Consider the following 17,762-nt stretch of genomic DNA (forward strand, 5'->3'; position numbering starts at 1 on the left):
ATGCCCTCTTGGAAACTGCTATTCAGTGACACAAGTAAACAACTATGTAAATAAAAAGGATGATTTCAGATTATGGTAAGTAAAACATACTAGAGAGGTGAGGGAAGCATCTCAGAGGAGGTGACATTTATGCAGAGACATAAAAGATGAGAGGAAACCAACTGTGCATAGAGGAGTGTGGTGGGGAGGGCATTCCAGGCAAAGGGGACAGCTGTGCAAAGGCCTCATGAGGGAAAGGCTGCAATCAGTCTAGGGCCTCAAGCTAAGGTATGGGCAGTGAGAATGTTTAGGGTTCAACTGTACCCCTCCACCCTCTTCTCCCTTATTCTGCCCTCTATAGCTCATACAGAGGAGGAGGTATCATTTTCCACCCTGCTCTGCCTTCATGGTATACGCCCCTGAAGAGCACTGAGAGGAGCGGGCTCAAAGCCCCTACACACTGCACAGACCTTAGCCCTCTCTCTGACTGGGAAACCAGTGAGAAGGAGGGTCTGAGAGTCTTCTCCCTGGATAGAGTTATGCTCTGGGCCTGCCTTCGCAGCAATACAGCTGGAAGCATCTAGGTTATCCCCATTCTCCTCTGTCTTCTGGGCAATGGCACACCCCTGGTTGCTCTCATGGGTGGGGGCTGGGGGAGGACTGGAAGGCGAGGAGGAGACAGAGTGAAAAGAACTGACCCCTCCCAAGGAGCCAAATCTCAGGTGGGCTTTTGAGCACCTACCTAACTTGTGACCAACAAACCTGACAACCAGCCTGGGTTCTAATGGAAATGAAACTGGGGTAAACAAGACTCAGAGTCACTCCTGCACCCTGACCTGGGATCTACAGGGTTTCCAGGAGCATTAGGGATGAGTGTGGGACTCTCACACCTTGCATCCTGGGTGACTGGTGCCAGAAGCCCTGGAAAAGGTGAGAAGCTCTTGGAAGGGGTGCAGGTCTGGGCTGCCGTCTACACTCCGACTTTCCTTGCAAGCAGGAGAGGAGTAGGGAACAGAGGTGAGAGCAGAACTGAGCTTGCCCAGGGCATCTGGGGCTCCAAGCAAAAGCCAGTGGGAATCATTATGTCTCAGAAACTTGACCCATTGCTGAGCACCCAGCATCTGTCAGAGGAAAACAAGCCCCATTTTCCACTGCCACTTCCTCCTCCTCAACCCCGACTACGTCAGCACCCACATGTGCTGCTCAGATCGTGGTTTGCCACTGCTGTGGCTAGCCTGGGGCTCAGGAAGTGACTCTCCCTTCAGTTCCGTCTGGGGTGCCTGTCACACTTTCCGATGGCTGATGGGTTCTGCCGGAAATATGGAGGGCCTGGCCTTCAATAGGTCTGGGTACAGCTCTACTCCCACCCTGTGAAGGAAGGGTTGTGAGAGGTGAGGAGAAACCTCTGGAGAGGCCAGATCTGGTGGGGGGTCGAATGAGGGGACAGAAAGTGCACTGACAGAAGAGGAGAAATGGAGACATGAAGAATGACCAGGGGAGATGAAAGAGAAAATCCCCTTGAGGTGTTGGAGTGTGAAGCCATTGTATTTTGCTCCAGTTACAGGTGGGGAAACCGGGTGCCAGAGGAAAACCCTGACTCCTAAGCCAGGTGGAGAAGGGCATGTTCTTTTTTTTTTTTTAATGTTTTTTTAAATGTTTATTTATTTTAAGAGAGAGCGTAGGAGGGGCAGAAAGAGATGGGGAGAGAGATCCCAAGCAGACTCCAGGCTGTCAGGGCTCAATCCCGAGAATGTTGCGATCACGACCTGAGCTAAAACCAAGGGCCAGATGTTTAACTGACAGGTGCCCAGAGAGGGGCAAGTTCTAAGAAGGGCTCATGGAGAGTGATGCTGAGGCCTGAGGCACAGGGGCCCCTGGCTCTGAAGAGGGTACCTGGCATGCTCGGGGTGGGTTCTAGGAGCTTCAGGAAAGGGACATGGAGGATTTGGCCAAGATTAGGGGATCTGCCTGAGAGAGTTGGGGTCTGTGTTGCCATTCTCAGAGTCTGGCTGATGGGTTGTGTGCCAGACACAGGTTAGGTCTAAAGTGGAGACACTAAAGCATAATAATTTGGCACAGAGCATCTGTTTTGGGCAGAGGGAGAGGGTGAACACTCAGATAGGGCTCTCCTGGTCCTTTCTGCCTCAGAGTAACCTGCAGATGCAGAAAGAGGCCGCTGTCCTTGGACATCAGTCTCTCTGCCCTGTGCTGTGTGGATCCTCTCCCAGGCCTGGGGCTGTCAAGACCCTGGACTTACAGGACAATTTGGCCGGTGGTGGATTCTTTGCTCTCCCCACCCCTCAGCTGAGTGTGCAGCAAAGCTGGCTGCAGAAATCTCTGGAAGCGTGTTGGGCAGGCAGAGGGAGGGGAGCGTTACATAAGAGCCCACTGATGTGCAGGAAGTCTGGAGCAGCCTTTAGATGAGAGAGGCAGCGTTCCCATCCAGCCTAGAAAAGCAGGAATAGCAACGGCGGTTATTTCTGGCCCCTCACCGCCGCCCAGCCCAGCGCCGGGGGGTGCTCAGCTTCATGGTGGGTGAGCTTGGACTCTGTAGACCTGGTGGGAGGGGGAGGGAAGTAGGGGACAGGCAGCCCCTGGGGTTGTGTCACTGTGGCACTGGCCTCACCCCCTACCCCAAAATACCAGGATGCAGCCATGAGCTGTGGGTGCTTGTTTTTTTTGATTCTTCTTAACATCTAGCTGCATTCTCTACCCCCACCTCACCCATAAGACACATTTACAATGTGACAGGCTCTGTGCTAAACATTTGAGAGACATTTGTATTCACAATACCTCATGAAGTAGGTATTATTCTCACCCCCATGTCATTGATGAGGAAGGGGGCTCAGAGAGGGCAGGTGACTTGATTAAGGTCAGAAAGCTGAGCAATGGGGGAGCCAGGATTCCAGTCCAGATAGTCTGGCTTCAGAACCTCTGGCTGAAACCAAAGTCATACCAAGAACAACATGTTCTCTGGGGTTCCAGAATGAACTGGACAAAGCTTTCACCCCTAGGGATTCTTTATTTGTATTTATTTATTTATTTATTTATTTATTTATTTATTTTAAACACTTTAACGTTTATTTATTATTTTTGAGAGAGAGAGAGAGAGAATGAGCAGGGGAGGGGCAGAGAGAGAGAAGGAGACACAGAATCTGAAGCAGGCTCCAGCCTCTGAGCTGTCGGCGCAGAGCATGACATGGGGCTTGAACTCAGACCTTGAGATCACGACCTGAATCAAAGTTGGATGCTTAACTAACTGAGCCACCCAGGCACCCCCACGCTCCAGGGATTCTTGAGTCAAGTCGAGTAGGGCAGACAGACATGTGAACAGACCATTTCAACAGTTACTTATCAAACATCTGCTCCTCTAGGTATTAAAGATACAAAAAGAAGTAAAAAGGTGACTCCTCTTTTGCAGTTTGTAGTCTGGGTGTGGGAGACAGACAGATAAACAGGCAATCACAACAGTGTGAAATGTGCTATCATAGGGGAAGCTTAGTGACTGTGGAACCCCTAATCATCTCCTACCCACCGAAGTGCTTCCCAGGCAGTTGGGGAGCCAACTGGCCATTTTGCAGGAGGCTGGGTGGGGAGTGCTGGTGGGGAGACCAGGCAGGAAATCATGTAGTCATCTAGGAGAGAGGGTGAGGTCTGGATGCATCAGTACCAGTTATCACACACTCCCTTCAGGTGCCACCCAGTCAGACGCAGAGAGCAAGAAAATTTGACACCCAAATTTACTGACAGGCAGCTCAGCCCAAAGGTGCATGCATCCCTTTTCCTTGGTACAGTGGCCACAGGGAAGTGGGAGAGGCTGGATGGAAGGGTCTTCTCTTTTTCCCTTCTCTAACCATCCCCTTATCTACTACACCCATATAAGAACCCTGTTTAGGGCAAAGTCAAAAGAAGTGACTGAAGAGGATGCTGGAATCCAGAGCCAGGAAGAAGAACTTCCCTCCAGATTATCATACTGATAAGAAGAGATAAGAGGTAGGCAGAGTTAGCTCCTATCCTTAGGAATGCCCCAGAGGGTTCTTCTCTGTACTCCAGGCAGAAGCAGCATTTCTGTCCCTGTGAGTAAGGGGAGGGGTCTTTTGAACTTCTAGGACTCAGTTTCCCTCTGGTCATGCCTCAGAGAGAGTCATCATGGCAGGGTGACAGTCTTCAAGCCAACATTGGACTCAGTGCCTTCTTAAAAAATGTATTGCAGTAAGATATATACGCCATAGGGGTACTTGAGTGGCTCAGTCGGTTAAGTGTCCGACTCTTAAGTTTACCTGAGTTTTCAGCTCAGGTCATGATCTCATGGTTCGTGGGATCAAGCCCTGTGTCATCAGGCTTTATGCTGACAGCTCAGAGCCTGCTTGGGATTCTCTTTCTCCCTCTCTCTCTGCCCCTCCCCTGCTTGTGCTCTCTCTCTCTCAAAATAAAATAAAATAAAATAAAATAAAATAAAATAAAAGACATTTATAAAATATACATACCATAATATTTACCATTTTAATCATTTTTTTGAAACCTAAACTCTATGCCCAACATGGGGCTTGAACTCAGGACTCGGAGATAAAGAGGCGCAGGCTCGGCCAACCAAGCTGGCTAGGCATCCCACCAGTTTAACCATTTTTTTTAAGTGTACAATTCACTGACATTAAGTACACTCACAATGTTGTGCAACCATCACTTTCATCCATCTCCAGAACTTTTTCATCTTTCTGAAGAGAAACTCTGTACCCATCCTGCTCCCTCACACCACTGCCTAGTAACCTCTATTATAGTTTCTGTCTTGATGAATTTGTCTATTCTAGGTACTCCATGTAAGTGGAATCATAATATTTGCCCTTTTTTGACTGCCTTATCTCACTTTGCATAATGTTTTTGAGCTTTGTCCATGTTGCAGCATGTGTCATAACTTCATTCCTTCCTAAGGCTGAATAATATTCCATTGTATGTATATACCACATTCTGTTTAATCCTTCATCTGTTGATGGACATTTAGACCATTTCCACCTTTTGTTTTGTTTTGTTTTAAGTTTATTTATTTGTTTTTCATGAGCACAGGAGGGGCAGAGAGAGAAGGAGAGAGAGAAAGAATACCAAACAGGCTCCAAACTGCCAGCATGGAGCCCAACGTGGGGCTCAAACTCATGACCCATGAGATCATGACCTGAGCTGAAATGAAGAGCTGGATGCTTAACCGCCTGAGACAGCCAGGCGCCACTGTTCCCACCTTTTCACTCTCATGAATAACACTGCTATGAATATTAGTGGGCAAGTACCTGCAGACTGTTTTTATTCATCATCCACTTCAGCTATCAAAAGAGGGATTAAAGTTAGATTTAAGAAGGACTTCCTGATTTTGTACTACCAGGGACCAAAGCAGCAGCATCTCCCTCTTTTCATAGTTTTAATAACCACAATCTCTGCCTCCCTTAATCCTACCCCTAGACTGGGGGAATGCCCGGAATGGCTGCACTTGTATGGGAAAGAGGCTTAATAAGGGTCACTCTGGGGTCATAGCTGTAGATGGTTTATTTTTAGGAGCTGGGTGGTAAGAGTTTCATTGTCTTCCCTTAGGCTATGGGTATGTTTGCCACCATTCCCCACCCCACACCCAACTTTCTCCTTTCCCTGGCAAATCCAGGCTGTCTCCCTTTTTCTCTCCCAGGCTAAATTAGGAGTGTGAAGCTGCTCTTCTTCCCAATTTAGCTTTTGAATTAAAGTGAGAACTGAATGTGGCTGGAAAGCTGACTCCCATCTGTGTGTGTGAGAGAGAAAGGAGAGCAAATGAGCATGAACACATGCAGGAGAAGTGAGAGCAAGGGAGGCTGATCTGGGCTGCTGCTGTTTAGTGCAGACACCCATCCTCCGGTGCAGGCAAACAGCTCAGTCAAGAGAGACGGTGAAGTTTGAAGGTTGATGTTTTTTTCAGGAGTGGAAAAGCACTACAGGACATCATTAGAACATTCTGCAAAAATGTGCCGAGTGCTTGTTGTGTGCCCGGACCCCTGCTAGATGCTGGGGAAACCGTGGTGCACCAGGTAGACCCACTCACTGCCTATGCCCTGGCTTTCAGTCTGGTGGGGAAACAGGCAATGACCAAACAGGGGGAGGTGTTGGGGAGGAAGAGCAGAATGCCACAGGGACCGGGATGGGATGGGGCAGGGACGTCACTTCTAAACTGAGACTTGAAGTGTATGCAGGAGCTGACCAAGTGGAGCAGAACTAGAGTGCCTAGGCCGAGGGCATTGTGCATGCAAAGATCTGAGTGTGCCTAGCTTCTGCCAAGGAGGGCCCTGGCATTGGGTGAGTCAGGCTCAACAGGGCTCAAGAGTTTCTACCTGCTCCTCCTCTCCCCTACCCTTCTTCCAGGGAGAACAAAACTAGATGACAGTGACTTGGACCAGAGAAGTCTGGGAGCATGTGAGTCCTTCTGTTCATGCTTTAAACAGTCAACCTGGGGGACAGGGAACCTGCAGTTCTCCTTCTGAGATCCTGCTCAGAGAGCTGGACCTGGAAGGTCCAAGATGGACATGGAACAGAGGAAATGGGATCTCTTTGTCTTGAGACAAAAGTATCAGGAAGGGTCTCTGCTTTGTTTAGCTTACCTGACTCTTCCCAGGTTGGAGGTTGCTGGCTGAGTCCTCATCTTACTTGATGGGAATGAGTCATGATTCTGGCTGAGATGGGAACAGGTTGAAATCTTGGCAAAGAAAGACCCTCTCTTGGCAGAGATAGAAAAGAGCTCTCTGGTGGCCATGCATTTCTCTGTCAGCTCTCAAATTCCCCAATGACAGGCACAGCTAAGGGATGCTAGTGTAAAACTCACCATCAATATTTCAGGCAGCATTATTTATTGATCACTCATCTGGCTGGGACAAAAGGAGAGGGTAATTCATTAGGGATGCAGGGCTGGTGCGGTCAGTTTGGGAAGGAGGTCAGGGAAAGGTAGGTTACTAAGGAGGCCCAACCTTGGCTCTTGTAGAAGTACCCTGGGATTCCAGAATTTGGAAATTAGGGTCTTTTTTTCTCCTTTTTATTTTTTATTTTTTATTTTTAATTTTTTTAATTTTTTTTTATTTTTTGGGACAGAGAGAGACAGAGCATGAACGGGGGAGGGGCAGAGAGAGAGGGAGACACAGAATCGGAAACAGGCTCCAGGCTCTGAGCCATCAGCCCAGAGCCTGACGCGGGGCTCGAACTCACGGACCGCGAGATCGTGACCTGGCTGAAGTCGGACGCTTAACCGACTGCGCCACCCAGGCGCCCCTTTTTCTCCTTTTTAAATCTCATAGTGGATCAGATAAAATAAGGGAAGGGACAGGAAACACAAACACTTGGGCGTGGCCTGGGACTGTCACTATGACCATCAGGGAAATAATATCCAGAAGAGTCCTGCAGCCAGGCAAGCTGCCATCCCTCTGGGCCTAGCCTGCCTCTCCCAAATTCCCCACCCCTTGCCACCTGTTGGGTTCCTCTCCTCACCTGACCTTGAAATTAGCTCCAGTGGCCTTGTTGATGTCATTTCAGAAACTCATGTTGGGTCCCTTGGGCTGCAGGACCCTCCCGGAGTCAGCTTGGCACCTTCCTTGCTTCTAGGACAGTGCCTGATTCTCACCAAAAGGGAGTACCTGCCCTTTGGGCCTGACGTTCTCCTGGGGAGTGTGCAGGGGGTGGTACACAATCTGGGTTTAGGAAGTAATTGCTTGAAAATCCATAGTTGTTCCATGCACCTGCAAGAATGTTTTCTTCATGAACCTACAACTCCAGCGAGTGGGGCATGAGACACCCTGCTCACCAGACCATAAGGCTGACTGACAGCAGGAAAAGATTCTCCCCTTCAGGGGCTGGGAATCCCACACTGGGAGTGAGCTGCGCCACCTAGTGGGCTTTTTCCCCCCTCCTTGCTGGTATCCCTCCTACCCATCCCTGCCTCCAGCCCAGATATGGGACAAGTTGTCAGGCAGAACCCAAATGGCTCTAATACTAAAGTGCCCTCCTCCACCAGACAGGCCTATCTCAGCTCAGAGAGGGAAAAACTAGAGGAATTTGGGAGGGAAATGATCACGAAATGGCTGAAATTTAAGGCAGTGGGGAAGCCAGCAGTGGCTTCAGCCTGCCTCTTCCTATTACAGTCTCTCCCTATTATCATGGATGCCACTGATATGGTGTCCATGGCCTAGAGCCCTTGGATCCACTCCCTCCTCTGCCAACCCCCTTTCCTCCAGGCTGAGCAAGACTGGGCTCAGCTCTGTTGATCAAGGAAGAACTGGCACAGGCTGGAGCTGCTGGCTTTCCTCTGACGTCACAGCCTGGAAATCCCATTTTAAGCAGGTTCTTTGGGTGTGGGACACACACAAGAAAGAGAGGGGGAGCCAGCTGAAGCAGCTCCAGCCATGAGGACATTCTATCCAGGGACCTCAGGCCTGGAGGGCTGTCCAGTGTCCCCCAGCACGGTGGGACAGAGGGCTAGACCTTAGCTCCCACTCAAAAGCTAATATGTCTCAATGCTCACTGGGGACCCAGGGAGTGAACAAGAATTCTCCACATAGTTTTAACCATACACCTGTCTTGTGACATCTCTTCCCCGCTCCCCTGGCCTAGAGGTCTACTGAGGAGGAGGGGAGAGAGAGGGTGGTCCTAAGGAATGAGATGGCAAGATGTCACCTAGACCCAAATGTGTCCTGCCTGCCCCTCCAAGAAGCTGATCCCTCCATCTTCTTGTCACCCTCCATCTTTCCTCTCCTCCCCTGCACCACAGGGGCCAGGCCCTGTGCCGAGTTCTAGGAGACTGTTTCCATGGCAACGGACCAAGGAGCTTGGAAATCTGAGCATGTTCCTGTTGACACAGAGAAACCCAGATGTGCATGGAGAGCCTGGCAGTGGGGAATCTGTCAGTGACCTTCTTAGCAAGTGGTCACTGTGGGTGCAAGCATGTATCTGTGTGCATCCATGCACACGCGTTCATATTTGTGTGTTATGCAGCAAATGGGATTTAGGTTAGGGAGGGCCTAACCTGGTTTTCTGGCCATATGGTAGCTGCTAGCATGAGACTGTAGCATCTTACTCTCTCGAGATCTTTCTAGAACAAAGGAGTCTCTCCCTGAATCCTATCCTGACGCATCCTCTCCTTTCTAGAGGAAGGGACCAATTTGCTCAGAGGCCAGTGGTGAAAAGAATGACCTTCAGAGGGCTGTTGACTGGAGGATTCCAGAGAAGATGAAAAGGGCATTTCACATTCCACCTCCACCATGACCTCAGTTCAGGAAGTTCTTGGCCACTTTGGCCTGAGTGTGAGGCTGGAGAGGACATACCTCTGTGATGCCAGGGAAGGGAGAGGGAAGTCTGCTGTAGGGGCATTTTGCCAACTGTGGGGTCCAGAGCCTGGGGCTAGGTCCCCACACACCCTATGCCACACCCCATGCTCTGCTTCCTTCATTTTCCTTCTACAAAGCTGCACTACTGTTTCTCCCCTTCCTTCTCCCTTCCTCCTCCCTGCCTTGCTCTCTCCCCCCTCCCTCTCCACTCTTTCCCTTTGTTTTTCTCTTCCCATGCTGCCTCTGCTCCTCTGCCATCCTTTCCATTCTCTTGGACACCACCTTGCAGGGCTTATCCCCAGCCAGTTGTTCCCCTTGGCCCCCGGTGGTCTTCTACCTCCCAAGGACTCAGACCCCATGCCCTGCAGCCTCCTTCCTTGTCTCCTCCAACCTAGCCAAGCAGCCCAGGGCTCAAGCCTTTCCTCCTGGGACCACAGGGACTATCTCTTTGTCTCCAGTCCTTGGTGTCCTGTCATCCTTCTCTGTCCCCAGGCTCAGACATGCACTGTGAGGCTGGTTCCCCATCTCTACCTCTTCCCTCAGCCTGTCTCCTCCTTTCAGAGTCTCTCCCTCTCAGCCCTCCTCCAACATTCTTAAGCCTTTCTAAGCAGCATGGCCAACCAGTTCCTTGCCCAGCAACCCCAAAATCCTATTCCCTCTTCCCTGGGACACTCATGGGGGTCTTTATCCTCAGAGCTTATACTGAGACACTTTCCATAAGGTACCAGGAGGTCCACTGGGGATGGAGGTCTCTGGGCAGAATTCCAAAGGACAAGACAACCTTGACAGTTGGAGACCCCTAGGCCTTCATAAGTCATGATCCCTCCTACTCCTCTGGCTGTATCTTGAACCTCCAAACCATTTTCCCAGATGGACCTGCTCAAACCTATCTCTTATCTTGGAGATCACAGTTCTTGGGTCTCACATTCTGACCTCGTCCCCCCTTCCTCCTATAGCTGAGCCCTGCTTTTTACTTGAGGTCCTTCCCACCTGGGGACTGGAGGAGCAAGAACAAAGTACAGAGGCCGAAATACATGAGGTGCCAGAATTTGGTTTATTGGCTCATCCAGTGCCAAAGGTCCAATGGGCACCCTCTTTTCATAGAATTGGAAGCACTTTGGCTCCAATATTTCTTTTCTTCTTCACACATTCCTCCTGAAGCCACGGCAGAAGCTGGGGTAGAGTGTGGGGCAAAGGCTGGGCTAATAAGGGTCTGCCTGCTTACATGGGCTCAGTTTGCTTGGCACAGGAAAAGGAGTCTGGAGAAAAGGAAGATGGGCCCCCAGGTGAGGAGGAAAGGAGCTGGCTCAGCAGGGCCCTCTACAATGGGCCCTGAGGGGTAGAGGAGCCCAGCCCAGGGGCAGGGCAGGAATGGGAGGAAGCAAAAGGGTATCAAGGGCAGAGGAGGAGATAAGAGGCCTTCAGAGCCTCATCCTCTCTTGGGCTGAGCTCCTCTGAGGCTCTGAGAGTAGGAGGGAGGGCTGAAAGCAGGGAAGGGCCAGCTAGCTGTGGGGCTTAGGGTGGGGGATGGTCACTGCTGGCAGGAAAGTCCTTTACTCAAAATCTCCCCAGCCCTAGACCTAGAAAGATACACACACACACACACACACACACACACACATACACTCACACCCCTAGGACCCCACTTCTTTTTAGTGGGGACATGTAGCACACAGCCCTATCCAATGCCCCCAGCTGCAGCTCTGGCCTCATCATCCTGGTCATTTAAGTACATGCTAAGCCCCTGTCCTCCATTCACATCTGTGGCCTGTGCCACAAGTTCTCTGAAGCCTTCCTCTCTCCCTCCCTGTCTCCCAGGTGCCTTCAGGCCCATCTCTGGTCAGTCTGGGCTGTGACTGCTCCCCCAGCCCAGAGAGAGCAGTGTGGGCATATTAGGACCTCAGAAAAGGGGATGGCCATGGTCTTCAGCAAGGCACTGGGTGGGTGGGAGCAGGACTGGAGCAGGGAGAATAGCAGTTTGGGCTCTAAGGAGCCCCCGCCTCCTTGGGGGGCTCAGTCTTCAGTAACTCCTCCAGCCTCTACCCTCCACCCCCATAGCAGGGCCTCCCTCCTCTTTTCCAAGCCCTTCCAGAGGAGTGGTCACTGGGCAGGCACCAGAAACAGCCATCTGAGGGGCCCTGGGGCTGGAGGCGTGTGGGTTACTGGCACAGTGTGCAGCCTCCGGGGGGTCAGAACCTCAAGCCAAGTCACCCCCACCAGAGGTCTTCTTCTTGGGCCGGGTCTTCAGTGTCTTGGAAGCCAGTGGCTGCGGGAAGGAGAGAAGAAGTTAGAGGTTCAGCCTGGGGTCACACCCCCTCCCCATTTCCCCCTGCTCTGGCCTGGGCTCTCACCTCAGCTTTGGGCACTTTTTTGACAGGTTTGACCCTCTTAGGGGCCTTGTCTCCCATATCATCTTCAGAGGTCTCTGTCCGGGGATCTGCCTGGTTTGTGCTAGATCTTAAATTCAGGGCAGGGTCATCTCCTGGTTTGGGGGAAGAAAGGAGAACAGAGGTCTGGTGGCTCTCCTACCTGGCCTCCATGCCCTTGAGGTCCCCCCTCCCTCTGCCCAGTCCTGGGCCCTGCCTGTACCTAAGTCCTCAATGGTATCCAGGAGGCTGCCAGGATTGGGTCGGAGACGGCTGTCAGGCCCCTGCAGGGGCAGTGCATCCTCGTCCCGGATCAGGGTCAGGTCCTGCATGCTGAAGCTTCGGAGCTTCTCTGATAGCACCCCCTGGCCCTAGGGTCACCACCACGCACCGGGAGAACCGGAGGAAGGGGCGGGGTGGAGATAGAGGTCACTATAGAGCACGGGCAGCCACTGAGCTCAGTGCTTTCCTCACACTGTCCTCACCCAGTCCTTTGGCAGCACTGAAAGGCCCATAATTTCCCTTTGGACAGTTGAGGAAACTGGCTCAAAGAGTTGAAGTCACTTGGCTGGAAGGTGTTAGAACCAGGCCTACAACCCTGAGTTGCACAAGCCCCAAACCATCACAGCACCAAGGACAGGTTAGATGCAAAGAGGCTTGGCCAGGGGGATGAAATGAGCAAGGTGGGGCCCTGGGAGCCTGGTCTGCCCCCATCTCACCTTGGCAGCAGCGGTGACTGCAGCATTGGCAGCCAGGTTCAGGCCTCTCTTGCCCACTCTCATCATGGTCTCATAGCTCTTGTCTCGGGCCTGTGTGATGTACTCGTCGATTTCCTGAGAGATGGGAGGGGAAGGAGTAGGAGGTGAGGGGTGGTCCCTGCTGGCTAGGCCATTCCCTGCCCCTGTTCACACCCAGACAAAGGCACTGCCTGCTCCAGGAGGCCAGGGCCCTGCCAGATCACTTCAGGTTCTGGGTGCCCACAAGGAGAGCCAGGAATGGACGTGGCTGCAGACACTGGGCTGCCATGGCCTGGGGCAGGCTAGGAAGTCAGCTGAGAGTGGAGGCAAACCTTCTCCTTGTTGGACAGTGTCGGGTGCACGAACTTGCGGTAGAGCACGCTGGAGCCCTTGGTATAAGGGGACAGCAGCCATATCACAAAGGCGATCTTGAGCTCAAAGTAGAAGGGGAACCTGTGGGTGGGACAGAGGCAAGTGGCAGAGCCTGGGATAGGGAGTCAGGAGGTGAGCTGATCCCCTGCAAGACCTTGCCTGGTTCCCCACCCCTTAGTGCACTGGGGTTCCCACGTGGCTCAGGAGACTGGGCATTTCCTTCTTTCTTTCCTTCTTTTTTTTAATTGTTTAAGTTTATTTATTTATTTTGAGAGAAACCGAGAGAGAGAGTGTGAGCAGGGGAGGGGCAGAGATAGAGGGAGAGAGAGAGAGAGGGAGAGAGAGAGAGAGAGAGAGAGAGAGAGAGAATCCCAAGCAGGCTCCAGGCTGTCAGTACAGAGTCTGATGAGAGGCTAGAACTTAAGAACCACAAGATCATGACCTGAGCCCAAATCAAGAGTCAGATGCTTAACTGACTGAGCCACCCAGGTGCCCCTTGGCATTTCTAATCTCAAGGAAAATGGGAGGCATAGCTGAGATTCCAAGGGGGATGGTAAGTGCCTCCAGCAGAATTCCCCTTGCGGTGGCTCTCTGCACATTTTTCTCTTGGGAGTCCCAGGCCTCTCACTCTGATAGAACACTCCTGCTTGTCTATCCCAGGACCAACACAAAGGTGAGCTTCCTAACCTCCCAGGTCCACTCCTGGGTCCTCACCCCCTTCTCTTCCTGCCCTTCCTCCCACAAGGAAGACGGAAGCTTTTCCAGCTGTGCTCTGGATCCCATTCTTTGCTGCCTCTTACTTTTAAGGATTGGTGTCCATTCCCTGGCTCCTTCTCCTCAGGCCAGACTCCTTCATGTTTCCGACATCCTCACAAAGCACTTTCCTTTGTTTGTGGCAAGAAGCATCTATGCTAGGGGCTCCTGGGTGGCTCAGTCAGTTAAGTGTCTGACTTTGGTTCAGGTCATGACCTTGCAGTTTGTGAGTTTGAGCCCCACATCGGGCTCTCTGTTCTCACTACAGCACCTGCTTCAGATCCTCTGACCCCTCTCTCTCTCCCCCTCCCCTGCTGGTTCTCTCTCTCTCAAAAATAAATATAAATAAACTTAAAAAAAAAAAGAAGCATCTATGCTCACTGTCCTCACAATTTTTAACCCACTATTCTTTCCTAATCTAACCCTACTCAACTTCTGCTAAAACTATTTTTCTCAAAGGTCATTGGCCCTTGCAAGCCAATGCAATCATCTTTTGTTCTCTACCTCTCCATAAAACTCTCTTCTCTCTTGATTTAGTGTTCTGTGCTTTGTTAGTACTCTCTTCCAAGAGGCATCTGCTCACTCAGTACACATTTTTTGAGCTCCTGCTGTGAACATACATATAGGTGATTAAGACATTCTCTGTCCTTCAAGGGTTCACAACATAGTCTAGTAGTGCTTTGAAATACTAGCACTGAATGTCTATAAGATTGAATCATATGCCTAGTTTACAAATAAGGAAACTGAGACCTAGGAAGCTGTAACCTGCCCAAAGTCATACAGGACGTCTGGCAGAAGCAGGTTTCCTGAATTCTATTATGGTGCTTTGGCTATCATCAGGTAGAAATGTGGGGGTTGGGTCTCTTATTCTACTGATTAAGCCAGGCCTGCACAGGGGGAGAGTGGACATCCAGGACCCCATGGAACTGTGGGAGGACTCTACCCTGGGTCTCAATCTTCTGTTGGGCTGGTGGGGGTAGAGAGTCTAAACTCTGGACCCTGAGATGCAGGTTGGGGATGCTGGACCTCACCAGGAAAGCACAATATCCGTGAGTGTCTCAGCCGTGGTGAAGAAGGCAAAGACGATCCAGTACATCATCCATTTCACCTGAAGGTACAGAGAGCGGTATTAGCTGGGGCCTTGAGGGAACACCCAGGACCCCATCTCTCTTGCCAACTATGCTGGAGGTGTTGTGGGGAAGGGACACTCGGGACCTCAACTTTGCCTGTGGATCACACCACAGGGGAAAGGGAACACAAAGGAACTTCCTTGAAGTAAGGTCTCATTAGTGCTGAAGCACTGGCACAAAGTCACTACTGTCTGTATTGTGATCCACTGGCCTATCTTTGCCACATGGGGTGGATAGGAGATTAAAGGGTCATAAACTCACATATTCCTTCACGTTTTTTGTCTTCACGGCCTTGTAGGAAGAATAGGCTGGGTACAAGGTGCCAAAGATGAGCCTAGGGAGGCAGGCATGGTTACTGGTCCCCTCGGCCAAGAGCAGTGGCCTCTCCCTCCCAGCTCTGCATCAGTCAGTCCCTGGGTAGGTAAGGGGAGAAGGACAGAACTCCAGAGTGCCACATCAACTGGACTGATGAACTCAGGCCAGTGGTTACAGTCAAAGCCATTAAGCCTCAGGTGACAAGCTTGGAGGTCCCCAGCCAGTGAAGGTGATGTCTCTCGCCTCTCTGTTTTTCAGTTTTTCTCCAGCCCCTTAGGTAAAGAAAGACCCAGAGGCCAGAGTGTCCAATGTGGTATCTTCACCCATGATCACTGGTTATCCGTATTGTGGGGAGTGGGGGTCTGGTCACTGCAACAGGGTGTCTCCCTTCTCCAGATACTGTGCTCATTCATACCTGTCTGCCTTTACCTTCTACCTCTAGTTCTGAGCCAGGCTGCTTAGGGCCAGGTCTGTAGGGGAACCAGACACCACGTAACAGGGCACTCTATGTGGCAATCAGAGGCACCTCTGTGGCTCTGGGGACCTGGGGCATAGAGGGCACAGGGGCAGGAGGCCCTAAGAGGGGCAAAAGGTTTATTCCCCCATAAGTACGCTTGGACCAAGCTCGGGGGAGGGTCCTGGGCTCGAGGCCCTAGCTGGAGTACAACCTGGTAGTGATCCCATTAGAGAGACCATATATAGGACACAGGTGAGGGAAGGAGAAGACTGATGCTCCCCAGGGAGCTCATCCAGGCAAGAGAGAAGCAGCCACTCTGAAGGGCACAGGGAGGTATGACGCCTGTGGATAACCTCTGGGGTGGGATGGGGGAGAGGAAGGAGGGAGACTCCAGTGACAGGGAGCCAGAATACAACCACATAACAGCACTGAATGGGAAGAAGGCAGGGGGAGGGAATTCTGGGGTGTCAGTCCCCCACGGTAGAGGCTGAGGGGCAGGGTCCTGGGGCAGGGTCCTGAGCCAGGGTAGGGGTTGGCTGAGGCCCAAGCAAAGCCCCTGCTGGGCCCAGCCCCCTGACCATGTGTGGGTATTGCCTGTTCTCCCAGTGACCTGCCTTTTACAGGCAACATACTTTCAAACCGACCTGTGGAGAAGTGGTCGGGGGTGGAGTCCTCAAGGACAAAGTGTGGGGTGTGGGAGCAGGCTTCCCTCCTGGGGCCTGGGGGAGGAGCAGGGACAGAGCTCCACAATGTAGCTGGCAGCCTGGAATGAAGGCCACCTAAGGCCCTCCCCTCTGTGGCTTTCACAAATCCAGGCTGAGCACACATATCCCCTCCCGGTTACCTCCCACACTTTGTCCTCCAAGCATCTCTGCTTCCCAACACCCAGATGTCCTCCCTGGGGGGCTTTCAGAGCTTATGCCCTCATCTCTAGAGTCCTGATAGTGGAAGAGAGAGGAGGCCAAGGCTGCTAACTACGGCCCTAAGCAATGGAATGATGAGGCCCTGTCTGGCTCCCCGCTCTTCCATTAGCCCTCTCCCCGCATGAAGATGACGGCCCAGGTCTGAGTTGCTCCTTCAGCCCAGATCTGCTAGGTGGGGGAGGGGACATGCTGCCTCCCCTTCATAAATCAAGCCATGCTGCCCAGCCCTAGGATGAAGGAACACCGAAAATTGAAAATAAAAGGGGTGGGAAGCCAGGCTTACTATGCTCCTCTAATGTTCCCCCCTCCAGTCCTGGGTCCTACTCTTCCATGTCTTGTCTCTGGGAACCCCAAATAGGAACGATGTGCCTTTAGGGGACTCTGTTGTATGAAGCCACGGAACGGTCCAGGCTGGGCTTCAACACCCCTCAGCCCCCAATTCCCATTCCCCATCCCCCTCCCTGCCGGCCGCGCCCCGCCACCGCCGCACTCACACCACCAGGCGAGAGATGATCCAGGACACCATGGCGGGGCCGGGCGGGGCGCGAGGCGGGGACCCGGCCCGAGCGGAGGATGCAGGTGCCGGAGGTCGAGCGGCTGCGGCAGCAGGAGCCGCAATAGCAGCAGCAGCCGCAGCAGCAGCCGCCGCGGGGGCCGCGAAGTGCCGAGCAGCCGCGGTTAAAGGGGAGGTCCCTGCCGCAGCGGCGGGCCGTGGGCGGCGGCGGCTCTTAAAGGGGAGGCCCGCCGGCGGCGGCGGCGGCGGCGGCGGCGGCGCGCCCCCCTGCACCTGCTATCACCGGGCATGCGCCTTTGACCCTCACCGCCCTGCCTTCGTCTAATCGCTTGTTCGTCTTCCTTGGATTCCAAGCCGTGGCTTGAGGTCCTTACAGGCCTTCAGGTTCCATCCTGACGTCCTAGCCCTCCTCCTGCCCTGCCCACATCAGGCTGAAAGGTTTAAACATTCCCCCAGGAATACTAGCTAGGACTTATTGAGTGCTTACTGTGCCAGCCTCTGAGCTAAGAGCTTCACATGCATTATTTCACTGAATCCTCATTTCATAAGGCAGAGGTTATAATTATCCTCATTTTGAAGATAAGGGAATGGGAAGCTTAGGGAAGTTCAATAATTTGCCAAGGTCACAAAACCACTAAGTCATGCTAAGGTATGAACCCATGAAGTCTATTTTAATCAGGCCACTTCTCCTAACTGCTGACTAGCAAACTGTCTTCCTCCATTACAGGCCCTGTAGACACCCACCCAAGAACTTCTCAAGTTAAAGGTATAGCTATAGCTACACCTGTCCACCTCACCCCTTCTTGGCCACTACCAATCAATCCTGTTGGAGGACCCGTCCCCCACTCTGATGTGTTTTTTTTTTTTTTTCAACATTTATTTTTGGGACAGAGAGAGAC

The 17,762-nt window shown here is 52.1% G+C and overlaps 1 protein-coding gene and 1 long non-coding RNA gene across 4 annotated transcripts; one reads left to right on the top strand and one right to left on the bottom strand.

The window, feature by feature from the left end:
• The first annotated feature begins 1,267 nt into the window (after positions 1–1,267).
• On the top strand, positions 1,268–5,257 carry LOC131514881 (uncharacterized). Its single transcript, XR_009263312.1, has 2 exons — positions 1,268–2,510; positions 5,041–5,257. It is a non-coding gene; the product is annotated as an uncharacterized LOC131514881 (long non-coding RNA).
• Positions 5,258–10,327: 5,070 nt separating this feature from the next.
• Positions 10,328–17,342, bottom strand: REEP2 (receptor accessory protein 2). Of its 3 annotated transcripts, none has more exons than XM_058735450.1 (8): positions 16,844–17,342; positions 14,916–14,988; positions 14,556–14,632; positions 12,732–12,852; positions 12,382–12,495; positions 11,886–12,027; positions 11,648–11,778; positions 10,328–11,562 (listed from the first exon to the last, which is right to left on the bottom strand). In XM_058735450.1, the coding sequence occupies exons 1-8, from the start codon at positions 16,873–16,875 to the stop codon at positions 11,494–11,496; spliced, it is 759 nt and encodes a 252-aa protein (XP_058591433.1). In that variant the 5' UTR covers positions 16,876–17,342; the 3' UTR covers positions 10,328–11,493. The 3 variants fall into 3 exon arrangements, with proteins under 3 accessions (XP_058591433.1, XP_058591423.1, XP_058591441.1); XM_058735440.1 differs by having other exon boundaries at positions 11,886–12,033; positions 16,844–17,334; XM_058735458.1 differs by having other exon boundaries at positions 11,886–12,033; positions 14,916–15,067; positions 16,844–17,326.
• Between the last annotated feature and the right edge of the window lie 420 nt (positions 17,343–17,762).

The sequence above is a fragment of the Neofelis nebulosa genome, chromosome 1 (genome assembly GCF_028018385.1).
Source record: "Neofelis nebulosa isolate mNeoNeb1 chromosome 1, mNeoNeb1.pri, whole genome shotgun sequence".
Taxonomy (NCBI): domain Eukaryota; kingdom Metazoa; phylum Chordata; class Mammalia; order Carnivora; family Felidae; genus Neofelis; species Neofelis nebulosa.

Excerpts from the sequence above, each read along its gene's own strand:
- REEP2 (XM_058735440.1), bottom strand. The coding sequence starts at position 16,875 with ATGGTGTCCTGGATCATCTCTCGCCTGGTGGT. Across the intron at positions 12,496-12,731 it reads CACTGTCCAACAAGGAGAAG|GAAATCGACGAGTACATCAC; the intron begins GTTTGCCTCCAC and ends CCCATCTCTCAG. Across the intron at positions 11,563-11,647 it reads AAAAAGTGCCCAAAGCTGAG|CCACTGGCTTCCAAGACACT; the intron begins GTGAGAGCCCAG and ends TCCTTCCCGCAG.